This window comes from Glycine soja, chromosome 4 (assembly GCF_004193775.1).
Source record: "Glycine soja cultivar W05 chromosome 4, ASM419377v2, whole genome shotgun sequence".
In the NCBI taxonomy this organism is placed as follows: domain Eukaryota; kingdom Viridiplantae; phylum Streptophyta; class Magnoliopsida; order Fabales; family Fabaceae; genus Glycine; species Glycine soja.
In genome coordinates this window covers 51,307,234-51,323,970 of record NC_041005.1, presented here as the reverse complement: position 1 = coordinate 51,323,970, position 16,737 = coordinate 51,307,234, and the positions used below count along the sequence as shown (strand labels likewise).

The window sequence follows — 16,737 nt, the reverse complement described above, 5'->3', positions numbered from 1 at the left end:
TCCCCATCGTGCGGTGCTCCCAATCCGACAAAACCATAATAATAAAAATTCCACCCTCTAAATCAAAACATTTCAAATCTTATAAGATATTGGAGCACTCCATCTTTAAAAAAGAAATTTTCATCGGCATAAAATCAATAATTACTTCTTTAAATGAACCAAATCACAATCTACTGTCCTGCAACAGAAATGTATAATTTATTTACCATGTTTAAAAACAGGAATGATTATGGAGAGAGAGAGGGACAAAGATGTCCAGCGAAGCAAGTAAAAGGTTGAAATCTCTATGATCGAAGTAGAACTAGTGAGGAAACAGTGTCCTTCCTTGCGGCTCTATTCGTGAAATGCAAAACACCTGTCTCCTACTCTAAACTCCTCTTTCGTTCGCTTTTCCCCTCCCCCAACACAACACAACATTCTTTCGTGAAACTCAGAAAACCCTAAACCCCTCTCAAACCTTGTAGATTCCGACATCCTAGAATTAGTTACTGGTTAAGTAGCTTAGCTTCACTCACTTTCTATTTCTTCCAGAATGCCAAATCCAAAGCACATTATTCTGCAGAGCTTTGTCTTCCTCTGCCTGCTTCTTCAGGCATCGTCAAAATCCACGATCGAGCCATGCTCAAACTCCGACTCATGCAACGCGCTTCTGGGCTACACCCTCTACACGGACCTCAAAGTCTCCGAGGTGGCGTCGCTGTTCCAAATCGACCCCATCTCGCTCCTCACCGCGAACGCCATCGACATCTCCTACCCCGACGTCGAGCACCACATCCTCCCCTCCAAGCTCTTCCTGAAAATTCCCATCTCCTGCTCTTGCGTCGACGGCATTCGCAAATCCGTCGCTACTCACTACAAGACCCGCCCCTCCGACACCCTCTCCTCCATCGCCGACGCCGTCTACGCCGGCCTCGTCTCCTCCGACCAGCTCCGCGAGGCCAATTCCATCTCCGACCCTTCGGTTCTCGATGTCGGACAGAACCTCGTCGTTCCTCTTCCTTGCACGTGCTTCAACGGCTCCGATAACTCTCTCCCCGCGATTTACCTCTCTTATGTTGTTCGCCCCGTTGATACCCTCGCTGCCATTGCTGCTAGGTACTTCACCACCCTCACTGATTTGATGAATGTTAATGCCATGGGAAGCACTGCTATTAACGATGGCGATATCCTCGCTGTTCCAATTCCCGGTAATTAAATATTGCCTCTCTTTTTTCCTTACAGTTTATAATTTTCTGTTTAATTGCTAACTTTTTTTTTTATTTTGTTATTTTCTCGTGTTGCAGCTTGTGCTTCGAATTTTCCGAAATCCGCCTCTGATTTTGGCTTGCTTGTCCCTAATGGAAGCTATGCCATTACCGCGGGGCACTGTGTGCAATGTAGCTGTGGACCCAAAAACCTTGAGTACTGACTAAGCACCTCTTTGTTTTCTGTTTATAGTTTATTATTGCTTTTCCCCTTGTGCATTAGCCATTAGCTTCGAATCTCTTTTTTGGGTGTGAAGTGAAAAACGGGCATTGTAGAGTTTGAGAAGGTGCTGCCTGTTACTAATGTTTTTAATGTTGTTGCTTTTTACGCAGTTTGTACTGTATGCCGGCTTCTCTGGCTGTTTCTTGCTCCAGCATGCAATGTAGAGGCAGCAACCTTATGCTTGGGAATGTTACAGTGCAGCAGACTAGTGGTGGTTGCAATGTTACGTCTTGCAATTATGATGGCATTGTTAATGGCAGCATTGTAACAACGTATGTTTATCCTCTGTCTGCATACCTGCTGCATTTTCTGATTTACATATTCTAGTAATGTCTATTTTGCTTAACTGGTCTTTGAATTGAAGCTTGTTTAACATTTCTTGACACCCTGCAGGTTGTCCCCCTCTCTTCAGCCTCGATGTCCAGGTTAGTGTTATACACGCGCACACACCCTAAATGCATTGTATAATTCATTTACTAATCTTTGTATTCCATTATAAAGATTTAAATTAAATAGATTGTGCTTATCTTTGTTTTACTTTTCATTCTGGATGATTTATTTACTGAGATGTGTTGGAGATCCTACATTGGCTAGTGATATGGACAAAACAGTGTATATATGGGGTTGAGCAAGGGAGGTGTGTTGGAGATGACAACTTTGAATGTCTGAAATTTCAATATGCTAGAGATACAAAGAGTGAATCATGGTTACCCATCATGCTTTTTCTATGTGCTATGCATATTGTCAGCAACTGTATGCAAATTCTGAGTTTAAAATATAGAGTTTATTTGCAGAACTAGAATTTAGTTAGGTTTGATATCGTGTGGCATTATTATAATTATAATTCAGACTAAAGTGATGGCAAGAAGCATAACAATCTGCATTTTGTTCTAGGGTCATCAGAGATGTTCTAGTTGCAATTCCTAATTTAACCTACTCCCATCACCCCTAGCCCCCAAAAGAAAATTTGGTGACACTCAGTATTTAGTAATTCATGAATGGCCTTCTAAATATATTTTAAATGATGTTGCAGGGCTGCAGGAATTCCCTCCCCTTGTTGCTCCACCTACAACCGTTGCAAGGGACACAGTGTTTGCACCAGCACCAGCACCACTGTTCGATGGAGCTGGTCCAGCATCACCCAAATCCTCGCTGGTGCCTTCAGCGGGGCTTCCAGGAGGATTCTCTCCTGCAAATGGCCCTATTAGCGGCATTTCTTCCGGGGCTTCTGTTGCATGCTCCTTGGTGAAACCATTGCCCACTTTGACGAATGCACTTGTGTTATTGCTTGTCAAGTTGATGATACCTGTGGCATTGTAATCTTCTCAATTTTGTGGGGGGTATAGTTGGCCTGCTACTTGTGTTTGTCACAGGTGCACCTGTCTATCGTAGTTGCTGATATTCATTTTGTACTCTTGAACTGATTCGTGAATCTGGAAAACTATGGGATTTCGGGTTTCCTCTCACGCTTAGCCATATATTATTTGGTGCTTTGCTGAATTATCGTGTTTATCTACTGTCAGTAATTTTAGGTATAATCTATTGTCAATCTGTATAGAAGCTCTAAATCGGTTTTATTATTATTATTACTATTTTTTTTCCTTTTTGTGATGCTAAGTTAATTGACAATCTTGTTTTTTCTGCCAAATCTAATACCTTTCTTTAGATATTCGTTAACAATTTTCTCTGGGATGGTCCAATTTAGGGGTGCAACCTAATGTAAATGAGAACAGAATCACATGACTTGTTTGTTTATTTTTATTTTTTTAAAAGTCAGCAAATCTGAGAACCACCAGTCTTTTTAACCTCATCAGGGGCAGGAATCAAATGCATATGATGCATTTTTTGGGTCTGAAAGAACAGATGATTTTAATTCATACAAATGTTGGTGCGAGCTCAATTATTAATCTCACCATTCAGAGTAAGTAAACTCAAACGAATTTAAGCACTATATAGAACAAACTGTAATAAATAAATAAAAAAACACTATATAGAACAAATTAGCTACTAAAGTGGCAAGCCTTTTGAAGAAAAATATGCAAAATAATTAGACTAGAAGCAAAAGATAAAAACACCGAGGTAAAATTGTGCTATTTGAAAATTATTGATGTGTCAAGCAATATTTTAAATAACATCATGAAAATAAAAATGAATGAAAAAAAAACAGACGTGAGTTTGATTTATATTTTTCAAAATTGTTTGTGGTTAAAAAAAAAAAAAAACCTACATCAAGCACATGCTTCGCTACATGTACCAGGAGCAGTGAACTGTTAAAATAAACATTATCTAACAACATTACTCCTCTTTGGATTGGGCCAAACATTACAGAAGCATAACGGTGGGCCAGTTCGATACATCAATCATTAATGAAAACTGAAAAGAGTTCCCTCCAAATTCGGAAAGATGGAAACCGATTTCCCTCCAAATTTTTCTCACCCTATTTTCAACTCTCAAAATCACGCTCCTCTTTTCCTTTAACCCCAAATCCCAAAACCCTATCTTATAGATCTCATCAATTCAATTCCATCCAGATGGACGCCACCGTCACCGACCTCAGTCCCTCCTGCAATGCCGCCGCCGAACCGCCGCGCCGCAGTGTCCGCCGGCGACTGGTCCAGTCGACGCTCTTCCCTCACAAGCCACCGGAGCCTGATCAAAAGAACGACAAAGAGGACGAACGCGACGAGGATTACTCCGACTCTGAGAATCACAAGAAGAGGAAGAAACCCAAGGCTAAAACAACTCCTCGAAAAAAAGCTTCCAAGGTAGTTAGTTAGTTCATCTTCTATTTTCTTAATTTAAATGTTAAAACTTTTTAATTTAAATTTCATTTTTTTTAAAACCTTAATTATGAAATCTACTTGGTTTATGTCAAGTGCTTACTAATGTCGCGGTAAAATTGAAGTGTTGCTGGGAAGGTGAGAAAATTGAGGATTTCAAATTCTAATCGTATTTTACTTGGTGTTGTTGTTTTCTCTACGAGCAGAATGCCACGCCAAAGAAAAATGTGTCGGCTAATGGGACTAACAAGGGGTCCACTTTGCGGCAGGTGTTAGCTGATTCCGATCGGGTTATTGCACCGGTGCATGATTTGTTTTTAGAAGCGAAATTGGCTGCTGAGGTTAGCACGTCACTGTTTTGTGTTTTTGATTGTGCGAAATAACAAAAATTGGGCGAAACCGTGAATGCTGTAAATATAAGAAGACATTGGCCTGAAACTTCATTGTGTTGTGGCTTTAGCTTCGGTTCCATACTCTCAATTCCAGTGCCACTTAACTATGGCATGACAATCTCTGACATTTCTTTTTTTTTTTAACCTGTTTTAAACCAGGAAGATTCGAGGATATTCACAGGACGGCAGATACATCCATTTTTTTCACTGTGGAAGGCGGGGAAGAAAGTTCAGGACGTGGCTGATTCAGGAAGTAATTTATCAACAACAAAGAGTGAGGATGAAAGGACTACCTGTGGTCCTATTCATGTATTTGAAAATACTCAGGTATGTTACTTGTGGCTTGGATTTGCTATTGCTTTGATGTGATGTGATGACAAGAAGGGGGGGAGGGGTAATATATATTCTGTTGGTGTTTGGGTTTTGAATTCTGTAGCACCATATTTTTGAGTTAGGTGTAAAATTTGCTCATGCAGGATGACACCTCATCCCTTGACTGGAGAAACTGGACGTTTTTGGAGAATACTACCTCTATGAACTATGGTTCAGAAAGTTTAAATTCATCTGTTTTGGAGGCTTCTGTTGAATCCTTGAATTTTGATAAGCTTCATAGTTCCTTGTATCCCTCAGGCGCTTCAATTTCTCAGAATTCCTTATCTTCAGATAGACTTTGTATACATCCAGAAAATCTGGAAGAACTATCACCATCAAACTCAGCTTCACTAGCAAAGCAAACATGTCCTCCGACATGTGAAGATGCCAAACTGGTATACCATTTCTCATATATTTTTAATGGATGACTTCTGTAGTTCTGTCCCTAGTTACCTGCCCTCTATGCATAGTTGTGGTATGTAGGCAATCCACAAAATCTAGTTTAGAGGGTGACATATACTCTCCCCTTTGTCTTAATTATTTGTTAACTGATGGTCAAAAGTTGTTTTCAGGACTTGGAGGTGGATGAATCTGTTACTACAACAATGCAAGCTGACATTTTTAGAAAGTCGGATACTGAACCACCAATTAGATTTCTTCAAGAAAGGTTAGCACATGCATGACTCATGCCCCACCAATATCATCATGGCAATAGCATTAGTACATGGCTATAGCAGGTGGCCCATTATATATAATTATGATGAAACATTAAATTTTATTTAAACAGTCAAGATTAAAATATAAATCCACTTGACTTTTTTGGTCATGTGGTTACTTAGTAATTTTTAATCTTGACTATTCATGCATGGCTATATAATCAAGATTTATAGTTTGACATACTTAAAATAAAAATTGTTCTCATTATATTAGCCCCTATATATATGTTCATTTCAAGCATTTGCAAATTGTAAGTAATTCCTATTGCTGAACATCATCTTCAGCAATAAATGACAGTCTGGGACAGTTTTTTGATGAAATGTGTGGAAAGTTCTTGTAAATAACTTGGTAAAGAGATATCCGAGTAAAAAAATGTTTGAAGAAAAATTGAAAATATATTTAAGGAAGCAAATCGATTTCTTGTTTACAAGGATATCTCCTAGTGTTCATCTGATTTTTTTTGTTAAATAATAAGATGAAGTACAAGCTATTTATAAAAATGTATATATAAGGACCTAGGGAGATGATAAGTGTAACAGCCGTCAGTCATGTGTACAGTTGGTTATTTGTTTATTAAATTTGTCCAACTTTTTCCCTGATAATCTTTGCCTCTTAGAGCTCTAAAAGCTTGTTTATTATTGAATCAAATTAATTGCCAGAAACTTACAGAATGAGAGTCAGAAAATTGCTTGTTCCATATAAATCCCAAATTTCTAGAGAAATACCTCATTTCATAAACTTAATATCATTATGATTATGACACAGTAAGGATTAAGGAGTCTCCCAGCTGGTGTCTTTTTCACTTGTGCTGAAATCAACCCCCAACTAATGCAAACTTAGGAAAGATGCATTCGATCAAAGTTGCTTAATTTCGATAAAATAGAAAGTTTTAAACTGTTTACTGTGTCTATCTTTCACTAGCCATTCCAGGACTGTTTTTTGGATCCAATCAAGAAGAGAATGTTTTGTCCAGGAAGATATGTATGCTAACTGATTGGCTTATTTGAGATTCTCTTGGCTTAAAGCAAGATGGGTTTAGATAACTTTTGGTGCCCATCTCGATAGTCAGGGTTTCCTGATAACAACAATTTATTTCTGCAATCTTGATCCTCTATCTCTCAGCCTACTAAAGTATGGTCTGGTGTACTTGGGTTCCCCAAGTAGTTAAGCACTGGAATTTATCAATTGTAAAATGGAGAATAATTGTACCCTGTTGCTTTTTTATTTTATTTTTTTAATCAGCGTGACTTCATTTTTCAGTTCTATAAACTTTAGATTTGCATAGGATGTTTATTTCCTGATAGTGAGTTTAACCTTGTACTCTGAATCTGCTTTGCAGTATGAGATCTTATTACTGTAGTTGTGTAGATAAGGCAGAGAACAGCTTATGGACATACAAATACAAGCCAACAAAGGCTGTTGAGGTAATTTTCTTTTTTAAAAATTAAGGTTGCATGTTTTTTTCAATTTTCTATTATCTTAAATTCTGCATTTCTGGTTGTGTTTTGTAGGTGTGTGGTAATGATGAATCAGTGAACTTCTTGCGTGACTGGCTACATCTTTGGCATGAAAGACGTTATAAAAGCAGGAAGGATATCTCTGACATGGATAAAAGTGACATGCGAAATGTTGATGATGACGATGATGATTATAAATGCTCCTATAGTGATTACGATTCAGAAGATATAAATGAGGAGGATTCCCTGCAGAATGTTCTTTTAATTACGGGACCAATTGGGGTGTGTGGAAATCTACTTCAAAATTGTTGCATACACTTCTTTACACAAATTGCCTCCTATGCTCATCATTTATGCATATATTGAAGGCTACTATTATTCAGTAATATAATGGTCAGTTTCTAATGGGTGGAGTAGTTTTAGGATACATACTAATATAACATTTCAGACAAATCACACTGAAATAAGAGGAATCCAAAGGTTATGCAGGTATAAGATTGTACAATTGAAGATGACTTAAAGGAATTAAGTGGTACTATCTATATCAACAGGATGCATCTACTTTTCAGTAGCATATCACTTAAGAACTCTACAGTTACCTATAGAGAGTTTTGATGGACAGAGGATTCTGATTAACAAGGACGTTTAGTGAAATGTCACTATGTGAAGTATCAAAGTGTGAGTTGTCGAAAAGTTGACAATCAAGGGCATTACAACCAAGACTTGATAATTTTTCAAATACAATTTCTTTTAAATCAAGATAAAAGCTAATGCCTTATTGATCACTGAAAACAACATAAAACCATGGGAAGTAAAATGTAGATGATCAAACAAAATTGAAAAATAATGAAACCATGGGTACACAAATCTTGAGCCATTCGATTATGAACAAAATAGAGACTGAAAATTGTTGCATTCCTTTTACTTGAAAGGCACCAAAACGCTCTAGATGTGGCTGCTTTTATCCTCTATTCTAAAATCATGCTAGGATTAGGAATGAATACATTCTTGTGGTTTTCTTTGTGGCTTATTGAATGCCAAGTAACAACTCTATGCTTACAAGTCTACGGTTTCTATTACTAGAGTTATGGTTATTACTTATTAATGATCCTTTACCTCTCCAAGGTTAATCTGGCAATAGCCAAATCCCTATTTTATTTGTTTAGTCATTGTATTTTAAACTTGTCTTTATTTTACTTTTCCAGCTTAATTTCCTCAGTTCATCTATTATCTATGTATGATCATAATAATTAGGAAAATCATTATTATTAATTCTTTAATCTGAGTTCTAACAATGGTATCAAGGGCTTAGGATTGTTGGTCTTTGTTGTGGAGAGCAATTCAACAAAAGTTATTTGCATTTGCATAAAATCTATTACTTTACTATCCATGCCTTTTCAATGTTTTTTTTACTTGGATAACTTTAACATAGTTGCAAAGCATTATCATTATTAAATGTAGCTAGAATCAGTATTTTTTTACCAGCGTAAAACACTTCATGTTCATATTGGTGGCTAAACATAAGTTTAATATTGCAGAGTGGAAAGTCTGCAGCAGTCTATGCTTGTGCCGAAGAGCAAGGGTTTGAGATTTTAGAGGTACCAAAGTTTATTAATATATTTTTGAAATTTATGCTTTTAAACTGATATACATTTGTAATAACATTCATTGATCCTCTAAATAACCACCTTAATTATTTATATGCATCGCTGAAGATTAAGCAGTGATTATTTGGCCAGATTTGGATTTAGCTTGAAGAAGCTTGCTATTTTCTCTTAACCTTGAATTTAAGATCGGTCTTTCCTGCTCAGTGGAAGAATGATAGTCTGAAAGATTGTTATTTGTCATTAAAAACATTGAGAAAGTATGGTGGAAACAATTAATTGTATTGCCCAGTCGCTAGTATAGGCTTCATACAAATTTCTTGAGAAACAGATGTGCACAACATAATCCTCTCAAGCTTCCGTCAGCATCTTTTTTTCTTTTAAAACATCTGCTAGTTGTTAAAAGATTCATTTTCGTTGTTGTCTTATATGTCTTTTCAACCATGAACTTGGTCAAACTTAAGTACGGTTTGTGTTGTCTCAACAGCTTAATGCATCAGATTGTAGAAATGGAACTGCTGTCAGGAATTATTTTGGAGATGCTCTTGGTTCACTTGGGTTCAAAAGGTTTGCTAACTTGTTCTATCAATGCTTGCCGATAGCTTCCAATCTTCTGGAACTGAGTAATTTTAACTAACTGTAATTGTGTTACATATGCTTTCACTTTCCTGCAATATTAGTTGGCTTAGTTGAGTGTTCTGTTTTTTTGGGGAGTATTTCATATTTCAGAGGAAATCAATAGTTTATTTAACTTGGGAATGTAGATGCCCTCATGCAACTGAAAATAAGAGTGTGACATTTATAAACTGCTTTATTACATGATATGCCTTGATTCAATTGTATTTTAGCAGAACCAAGTTACTCTTGTAAGAAGCTTCTGTTAACTTGTACTGCAATAATATATTATTTGATGCGTATATATTTCAGGTCATCAGAAAACACTGCAAGTCCACAGAAGAAAACTACGAAGTTCCCCTTGGCTTTGGCTTTGTTCAGTGGTAAAGCTGCTGATGAGGTGAATGATGGGGTGGATGAACTGATAACCATACCTGATGATGAAGCTCATATCCCCAGTGGATCATTACAGAAGTTACTTGGCAAAAACAATGTAGTTGCATCATGTGATAAAGTGCAAACTTTAATTCTAATTGAGGATGTGGACATCCTTTCTCCTGAAGATCGTGGATGTATTGCTGCCATCCAACAGATTGCTGAGACTGCAAAGGGGCCAATTATATTGACCAGTAATAGTAAGATAACCAGTTAGAATAATGCATTTTTGCTTAATTTACAGATTTTCTCAGATGTTCATATTTATGAAGACATGTTTCTGTAAATTAGGTGATAATCCTGGCCTGCCAGATAATTTTGATGTGCTTCATGTTTCATTCGTGTTGCCATCACCAAAGGAGTTGCTTTGCCATTTGTATACTGTATGTTCTTCAATTCTTGAGGATTTCCCTCCCCTCTGCACTCAAAAGCAGTAAAATAAAATTGTCCAAATTTATATTAATCTGATATGAATGACCTGCAGGTTTGTCTCACTGAGGGAGTCAACATCCATCCTCTTTTACTGGAGAAGTTTATACATTCTTGTGATGGAGATATCCGAAAATCCATTATGCATCTTCAGTTCTGGTTTCAGGGTAAAAGATTTCAAAAAGGTATACCCCACAGCATTTGGTCTCTTCTGTGTTTCTAGACTATTAATTTGTGTTAGCAGTACGTTGTAACATATACACATCTAAGAAAATATTTTGTTGTATGCATTTATTGAATATGGAATAATATTTAAAAGGTGAGAGTGGCCATATTTAAGGGTAAAATGAACTAGGAAAAGCAGTGAAATTAATCGAACCATTATTTATTTATTCCTAAAACAGATTGCTTTTGTTTGTATGATTATTGATTGATATGTCTTCCTTGAAAAAGTTTGTTTTAAAATCAGCATCAACACGTATTCAGTATTCCCCCTTTTTACCTCACTTTTTTTTGTGTCTTGACCTTTCACTGTTTGTTGGGACATGATTTAGAGAAGTGTTATGTGTTTAGGAAGTGATTTTAAGTAGTGTGAAGTATTTAAGAAAGTAGTTTGTTGTAGTCACCTAGTATTTTAGTGCAATAACCTGTTTTTACCAGTGTTATTTACTTCATTTGAAAATCTTGCTAGTGAATATTGGTTTCTCTCCTTTACTTTCACTCCCCATTTTTTAACTGTTTTGACTCCATTTTGGTAGATCCCCCCACCCTTCCACAAGTTAACAACACTAAAAGCTTTTTAATTTTTTGCTATTATATTTGTGCTTAGGAATTAATAGTCGGAATATAATATTATTTACAATCCGGTTTATTTTCTTGCCATTGCAATGGCTTGCAAAACCTTATGATTTCCCCTTTACTGAACAGATGGAAAGGCACAAACACATTATGGCTCGCTTCCATTTGATCTTGAGCTTGGCCATCAGATACTACCGAAGATTATGCCCTGGGATTTCCCCTCAGAGATATCCAAACTAATTGAGAATGAAATCACCAAATCAACAAATAAAATGGAAGAAACTTCTAGAGGGTTGGTTACAGAGCTTCTTCACACAGATGAACAGAAAAATGATTTAAATGTGCAGTGTATGGAAGCTGATTATATAGAGGCCAAGAAGGTGGAGATGATTAAGAGAAATAATTCTTTGACAGATTACAGCGAGCTTGAAATTCAATATAATGCTATTTCTGAGTTTGCCAATTCTTCTGATTCCCCGCTTACATCCTGTCGGCAAAATGGTCGAAGGAAACTTGTAGTCATGTCCTCTGATTCTGAGGATGAGGATTCAAATAATAGATATCCTGTAGACACACATGATGAAGCTAATACAAGACAATTGATGAAAGAAAATAATGAATGTCCCTCTGAGCTTCAATTAAATGGAAACTACCCCAGCACAACACTTCGCAAGCTGGTTTGTTCTGAATTTCAGCATTCAGAGGAGGAACATTTTAAATATTCAGAAACAGCTGATGATACATGCTTAAATGAAACATGTAAATCATTAGATGCATCCTGTGTGCCAGAATCAACGTTTGTTCCTGAGACTGAAATTGAAAATGGAACGGAGTCAATTTCTGGAGCAGTGTCTTCTGGCCCTCTTGTTGGTCCTCAGGATCAGGAAGTTTCTGTGAATAATGAGTTGAAACCATTCTGTGTTCGAAGGCGCTTAACAAAATTGTCGCAAAATCCAGATTTGTTGGATACTGAAATTTCAGACCATTCTCCTAAAGGGGTTCTGCAAGATGTTCTAGATGAACATATAGAAACAATTGTTAATGTGATGGATGAGTGCAGTCGTGTGGATTTCAAAGCAAAGCCAATGTTTTTGCAGTCCAATCCATTAACAGAGACAGAAAAAATACAAAAATTGTGGAAAGATCTTCGTGAGCGTCGCATGGATTTAAAACAGCATGCTACCTCGGAACAGCTGGGTGCTTTTCAAGTTGTTAAACTTGCTAGTGGGCTGAACAATCTAATTTCAGAAGCTGACTTATTTCATAAACGTGTAAGTGCATTTTATAACTGAAATGAATATTGTGAAGTTTTTCTGTGTATTTGGCACTCAATTTTGACAATAAATGTATGTGCAGGATATTATGGAACCTTCAACGTTCCTTTCTGGTGAAGCCACATCTAGCTGGTATCATGAACAAATAATGACGTCCACTGTTGCTGAACATGGGTTTTGCTTTTACGCTAAGCTTATAGCAGATGAAGCATCAAAGTTGGGTTGTGCAAATTGTGTTGATATTACTTCTGAGATGTTGGCTTCCGCCATTAAATTATCCGGACAGGATCTCACAAAAAGCAAAGTTATCTATACTGGAAAGGAAGTAGAGTGGAAAAGCCCAATAAATAGTACGCAGAAGAGGTAGCCTTTCATCTCTAGTTAATACTCAATTCCTCTCGTGACAAATTTTCTGGTAAATTTTTTACAACTTTTTTGGGCATGTCTCGATGTCAAACCTTACTATGGTAGCCTTTAATGCAGTGAAAACAAAACATCTCAGTTCAAAGCCATCCAATCCATTGTTCCTGCAAGAATATCCTTGGCATTGAAAGGTGGTGCATTCAATGAATATCTATCTTCATTACGCGAAATTACGAGGTCAGAAGCTTCCCGCATTTCACAAGAAGTTGAAAAGAATAGAAGAGGAAGGTAGTACATGTTGAGCAATTCTTTTTTAAGCCTTTTGATTTATTATAAGTTAACCAGGCTTCCTTGAATAGTTTCTCAACCACGTTTCAATGCAGGGTACGTGGTTTTCATCATTACTTGAGCAGATGTACCACGTTGTCTCCTGAAGATATATCTTTGGTGAGTGAGGGTAATCTGTACAGAAAGGATTCTTCACAACATACAACATAGAAGGCAAATTATAACTTCTGTATAGGTTTCATAATGCACATAAGCAATTAGAAGAACGCGTTGACGGTTGACATAGGATAGGTCCGCGTAGTTTGTTTGATTATGGTCACGGCACGGGCTAAGATTGTAAATTGAACTAGAGCAGTGACATGAGAAGTAGAAGAGGTAGGAATTGACCCAATTTATGAAAAATGTTTTATCTTCTTACAAAGCATAAAATGAGTGTAGAAATAATTTTTGCAAAGCATCTCTTTCATCTTTGTATCTGGAAATGAAGATGCACAAGATCTAGTTGGTATCTGAGACCCGTACCCACATCCGTGTTTAATAATAAGATTGGTGCTCGGAAGCAATAATACGAAACCCCGTAGTTAATATTTTTTTTTTCTGAAATATCTTTCTTTGAATACAATTTTGTTCAAAATAATGTCAAACGCTAAATATAAGTATTTCTCCGAAAAGAAATTTGTAACTTTAGTTTACTATCTACTAACGCTTCCACATGACCAAACCCCGTAGTTAATACTTGTATTTTTTGCTGAGAATATGAAATGTGATACAGTTTTAAATCAAAGACATACATAACGCAGTTAAGCTTCATATTAAATAATAAATAATAAATTGTTGAAGTAGCATTACTCCTAAAAATATAGTAATTTGACAACGTTGATTTAATGGTGCCCTGTGCGACAAGATTCCCATATCTTGGGTGTTTTAAGAATTAGGGAATTTTTTTTTACTTAAATTATCAAAGCTATACTAAGAAAGGATCGTTGTTTTTTTTTTTACTGCAGAAAAGGATCATTATTAAACGTAGGGAGTGTGTGATTTTTTAAAACTAAAAACTAAATTCATATATTTTTTTAAAATAAATATAAAAATGTTTTAAACACGAGTTCCATTTTGGGTGAACAAATTGATACATATAAAAAAAAATCAAAGGTAACTGCACTTTAAATCTAAGAGTGCGTTTGGATAGAGAATTTTAACTAAGGAAAGAAATTTATGGATTTGAATTGCTGTAATCGAGAATTCATTGTTTGGATGTTTTTTTGAAGAATTTAAAATTTTGGAATTTTAAAACAAAATTTTGAACAACTAAAAATCTGAAATTTCAATTTCCTTTTCTAAACGGTGAGAAATAAAAATTTTCTTCTTATAGTCTTCTTCAATAAATATTGTCTGAGCTCGTAGAACATCGATTGGATGTGAGCGTAGTATAACTAGTACACCAATCATATTTTATCATTTTTTTTCACTCATTTTTTTCACCGTCATAATTTTAATTTTTTTATCCAAACACAAAATTTTTAAAATAAAAGAATTTCAATTAAAGTATTTGAAATTCTTAAAATTTAAAATTTCTCATAATTTTAAATTTCCCCCTCCAAAAACACACTCTAAGGGATACGAAAAAAATAAAAACTTGCATGTGATACAATTAGAAGTCGCACTTGGTGCAACCAGAATTATTATTAGAGGGAAATTTTGGCCCTCGCGAACTCTGATCATCATGAGAGATCCAAAGTAAATCGGAAAAGAAGGGGAAAAAGGAGAGTTGCAAAGGAACCGATGACAATCCAAAACCCTACTCTTGTACCACTCAACAACATTCAATCCTAACTGATTAGTTTTCTTTTGGTATTTTAAAGTTTAGACTATATAGATATCTGTCGTATTGATTGGACATTCCGCTTATGTGATTGCTCTGGTCCTTACCATGTTGATTCTATATAATTATGTTTAGCCACTCCAATAATAAACACATAGTGAAATAGGGAATGATTCCTAAAATAACAAATGAAAAGTACTTTCTGTCTGGTATTATTTTTAAGTCCTCTCTACCCAACTGAGGTGGATATATAGGTTATCCAATATGAGATATATACATGCTTGTCATTGTTCGATGTTTACTATGGTCTATGAAAACTACTTTTCAACGTGGATCCTAGTTATGAAAAAACCTTGTCTAGTTTCATAAGACCTAATTCGAGATGAATATCGTGAGGAAGGAAAGGATCCGGTTAGGATCAATTGAGAAAGACGTATGCACCACCCTCAAGGAGATCTTATATGTTATATACTGTGTCGTATTGTTTAATGTTTATGATAAAACAACATAATATCGATAGTACTTCACGAGTTGCCAAGTGCTGAACTCTATTTCGTCTGTACTCTATTTGTTGCTCATTTCAATGCTCATTTGAATGAATGGCATGCTCTCATGTTCCCTTAACTGCCATTTAACGTTACATATATACATATATTAATTGCTATTTGCCGAATCAGAGTGTGCATCTCGACCCTACCAGGCATTGTAATCTGTAAATTTATCATATACATGTTATATATATATATATATACTATCCCTTCCAATAAGGTCATACGTACGAGTAAGGATTCAAATTTCTAACCATTTACTTAAAATAAAGCTATCACCGTTTGCTAGAATCTAACTGACCAAATCTAAGGTGAACCAGTTTGGAATCCGTCTCCTCATCAACCCACAAAAGAAAAGGTAATGTTCTTAAGTAAGGGAAGTTTGGTTTATTGTTGAAATTAATTTCACATATTATGACATAAGTTTTAATATATAAAATTCATCAAACACATTTTAATCAAATTTAATAAACTACATACATATAAGTAATGGCAGCACAGAGTTCATGCATTAACTCACATGAACAGCTAATCTTTTTGGCGTTATTACATTTATTGTTGGTTAATTAAGAGATTGTAGGATTAATTTTAATAAAATTAATTTTAAATTATCAAATGTAATCAAAATATGATTCTAAATTAATCTAAAACAGATAATTATATTAAAACATGCGACTTTTGCTGAAAAATATAAAAATCAATTTTATAATTTTAAACCAATAGACAACTTGAAAATGGATCATCCAGTCAAGTAGATTATCCGGGCATAATAAATAGGCTTCTCATAGAAGACAATTGGAGTTTTTAACCATATTCTCCAACATAAGATGGTTAAGTCTTGAACTTTTGATCCAATAGACAAGATTGATCCTCTTTGATATCCTAGGTTTACACAATTTTAAGTTTTCACGGAGACTTTTTCAGCCTTCAACTTTTAGGACTTTTGAGGTGTATACGTTAACAAGTAAAAATGTGAATAATGAAGTGGGTAAGAATGACGTCCATGATAATTTAACTTGATTCACCAACTTAATAGTGTGTTTAATTCCACGTTTCGGGTATGATTTTTCTTGTTTTGAATGTAATTTTCAGAAACCAATAGTTATATCTTTCAAGCTCTAAACTAATTTTCAAACACATTATATTAGAAAAATCGTGTTAATGCAACCTGAAAATCAAATTACCACACGGCCCTTCCATCTTAATTTAATTAAGCTTAGGAGGGAAAACAACTCAATTGTGAAATAATCTGAATCAATGGCTGTGTGTGGTAAATGAGAAAGGTAGGAAAGGGTAGAATAGTAGTTATGTAGAAGCGTATCATGAATAGTTGAGTACTTGAGTTGGTTCAGCGAGGTATAAGGGAGCAATAATTT

General features: G+C 35.6%; 2 protein-coding genes across 2 annotated transcripts; both read left to right on the top strand.

Moving 5' to 3' along the window:
- The first annotated feature begins 258 nt into the window (after positions 1-258).
- LOC114410428 (lysM domain-containing GPI-anchored protein 1-like) lies at positions 259-3,042 on the top strand. The gene is made up of 5 exons (XM_028374367.1): positions 259-1,187; positions 1,284-1,401; positions 1,578-1,739; positions 1,861-1,892; positions 2,501-3,042. Exons 1-5 carry the CDS (start codon positions 533-535, stop codon positions 2,785-2,787), a joined length of 1,254 nt encoding a protein of 417 aa, XP_028230168.1. The 5' UTR covers positions 259-532; the 3' UTR covers positions 2,788-3,042.
- A 758-nt stretch (positions 3,043-3,800) lies between these two features.
- Positions 3,801-13,554, top strand: LOC114410427. The gene is made up of 16 exons (XM_028374365.1): positions 3,801-4,232; positions 4,454-4,588; positions 4,799-4,966; positions 5,116-5,406; positions 5,584-5,678; positions 7,068-7,152; positions 7,240-7,467; positions 8,724-8,783; positions 9,277-9,356; positions 9,717-10,039; positions 10,131-10,222; positions 10,324-10,453; positions 11,196-12,337; positions 12,423-12,703; positions 12,824-12,991; positions 13,087-13,554. The coding sequence occupies exons 1-16, from the start codon at positions 3,834-3,836 to the stop codon at positions 13,199-13,201; spliced, it is 3,792 nt and encodes a 1,263-aa protein (XP_028230166.1). The 5' UTR covers positions 3,801-3,833; the 3' UTR covers positions 13,202-13,554.
- The last annotated feature ends 3,183 nt before the right edge of the window (positions 13,555-16,737 follow it).

What these genes read in the sequence shown, in the direction of transcription:
- LOC114410428 (XM_028374367.1), top strand. Translation starts at nt 533, where the DNA reads ATGCCAAATCCAAAGCACATTATTCTGCAGAGCTTTGTCTTCCTCTGC. An exon ending in CCTCGCTGTTCCAATTCCCG is followed by an intron (nt 1,188 to 1,283) that starts GTAATTAAATAT and finishes CTCGTGTTGCAG; the next exon opens with CTTGTGCTTCGAATTTTCCG. An exon ending in AATGGCAGCATTGTAACAAC is followed by an intron (nt 1,740 to 1,860) that starts GTATGTTTATCC and finishes GACACCCTGCAG; the next exon opens with GTTGTCCCCCTCTCTTCAGC.
- LOC114410427 (XM_028374365.1), top strand. Translation starts at nt 3,834, where the DNA reads ATGAAAACTGAAAAGAGTTCCCTCCAAATTCGGAAAGATGGAAACCGA. An exon ending in TAATTACGGGACCAATTGGG is followed by an intron (nt 7,468 to 8,723) that starts GTGTGTGGAAAT and finishes TTAATATTGCAG; the next exon opens with AGTGGAAAGTCTGCAGCAGT. An exon ending in AATTATATTGACCAGTAATA is followed by an intron (nt 10,040 to 10,130) that starts GTAAGATAACCA and finishes TCTGTAAATTAG; the next exon opens with GTGATAATCCTGGCCTGCCA.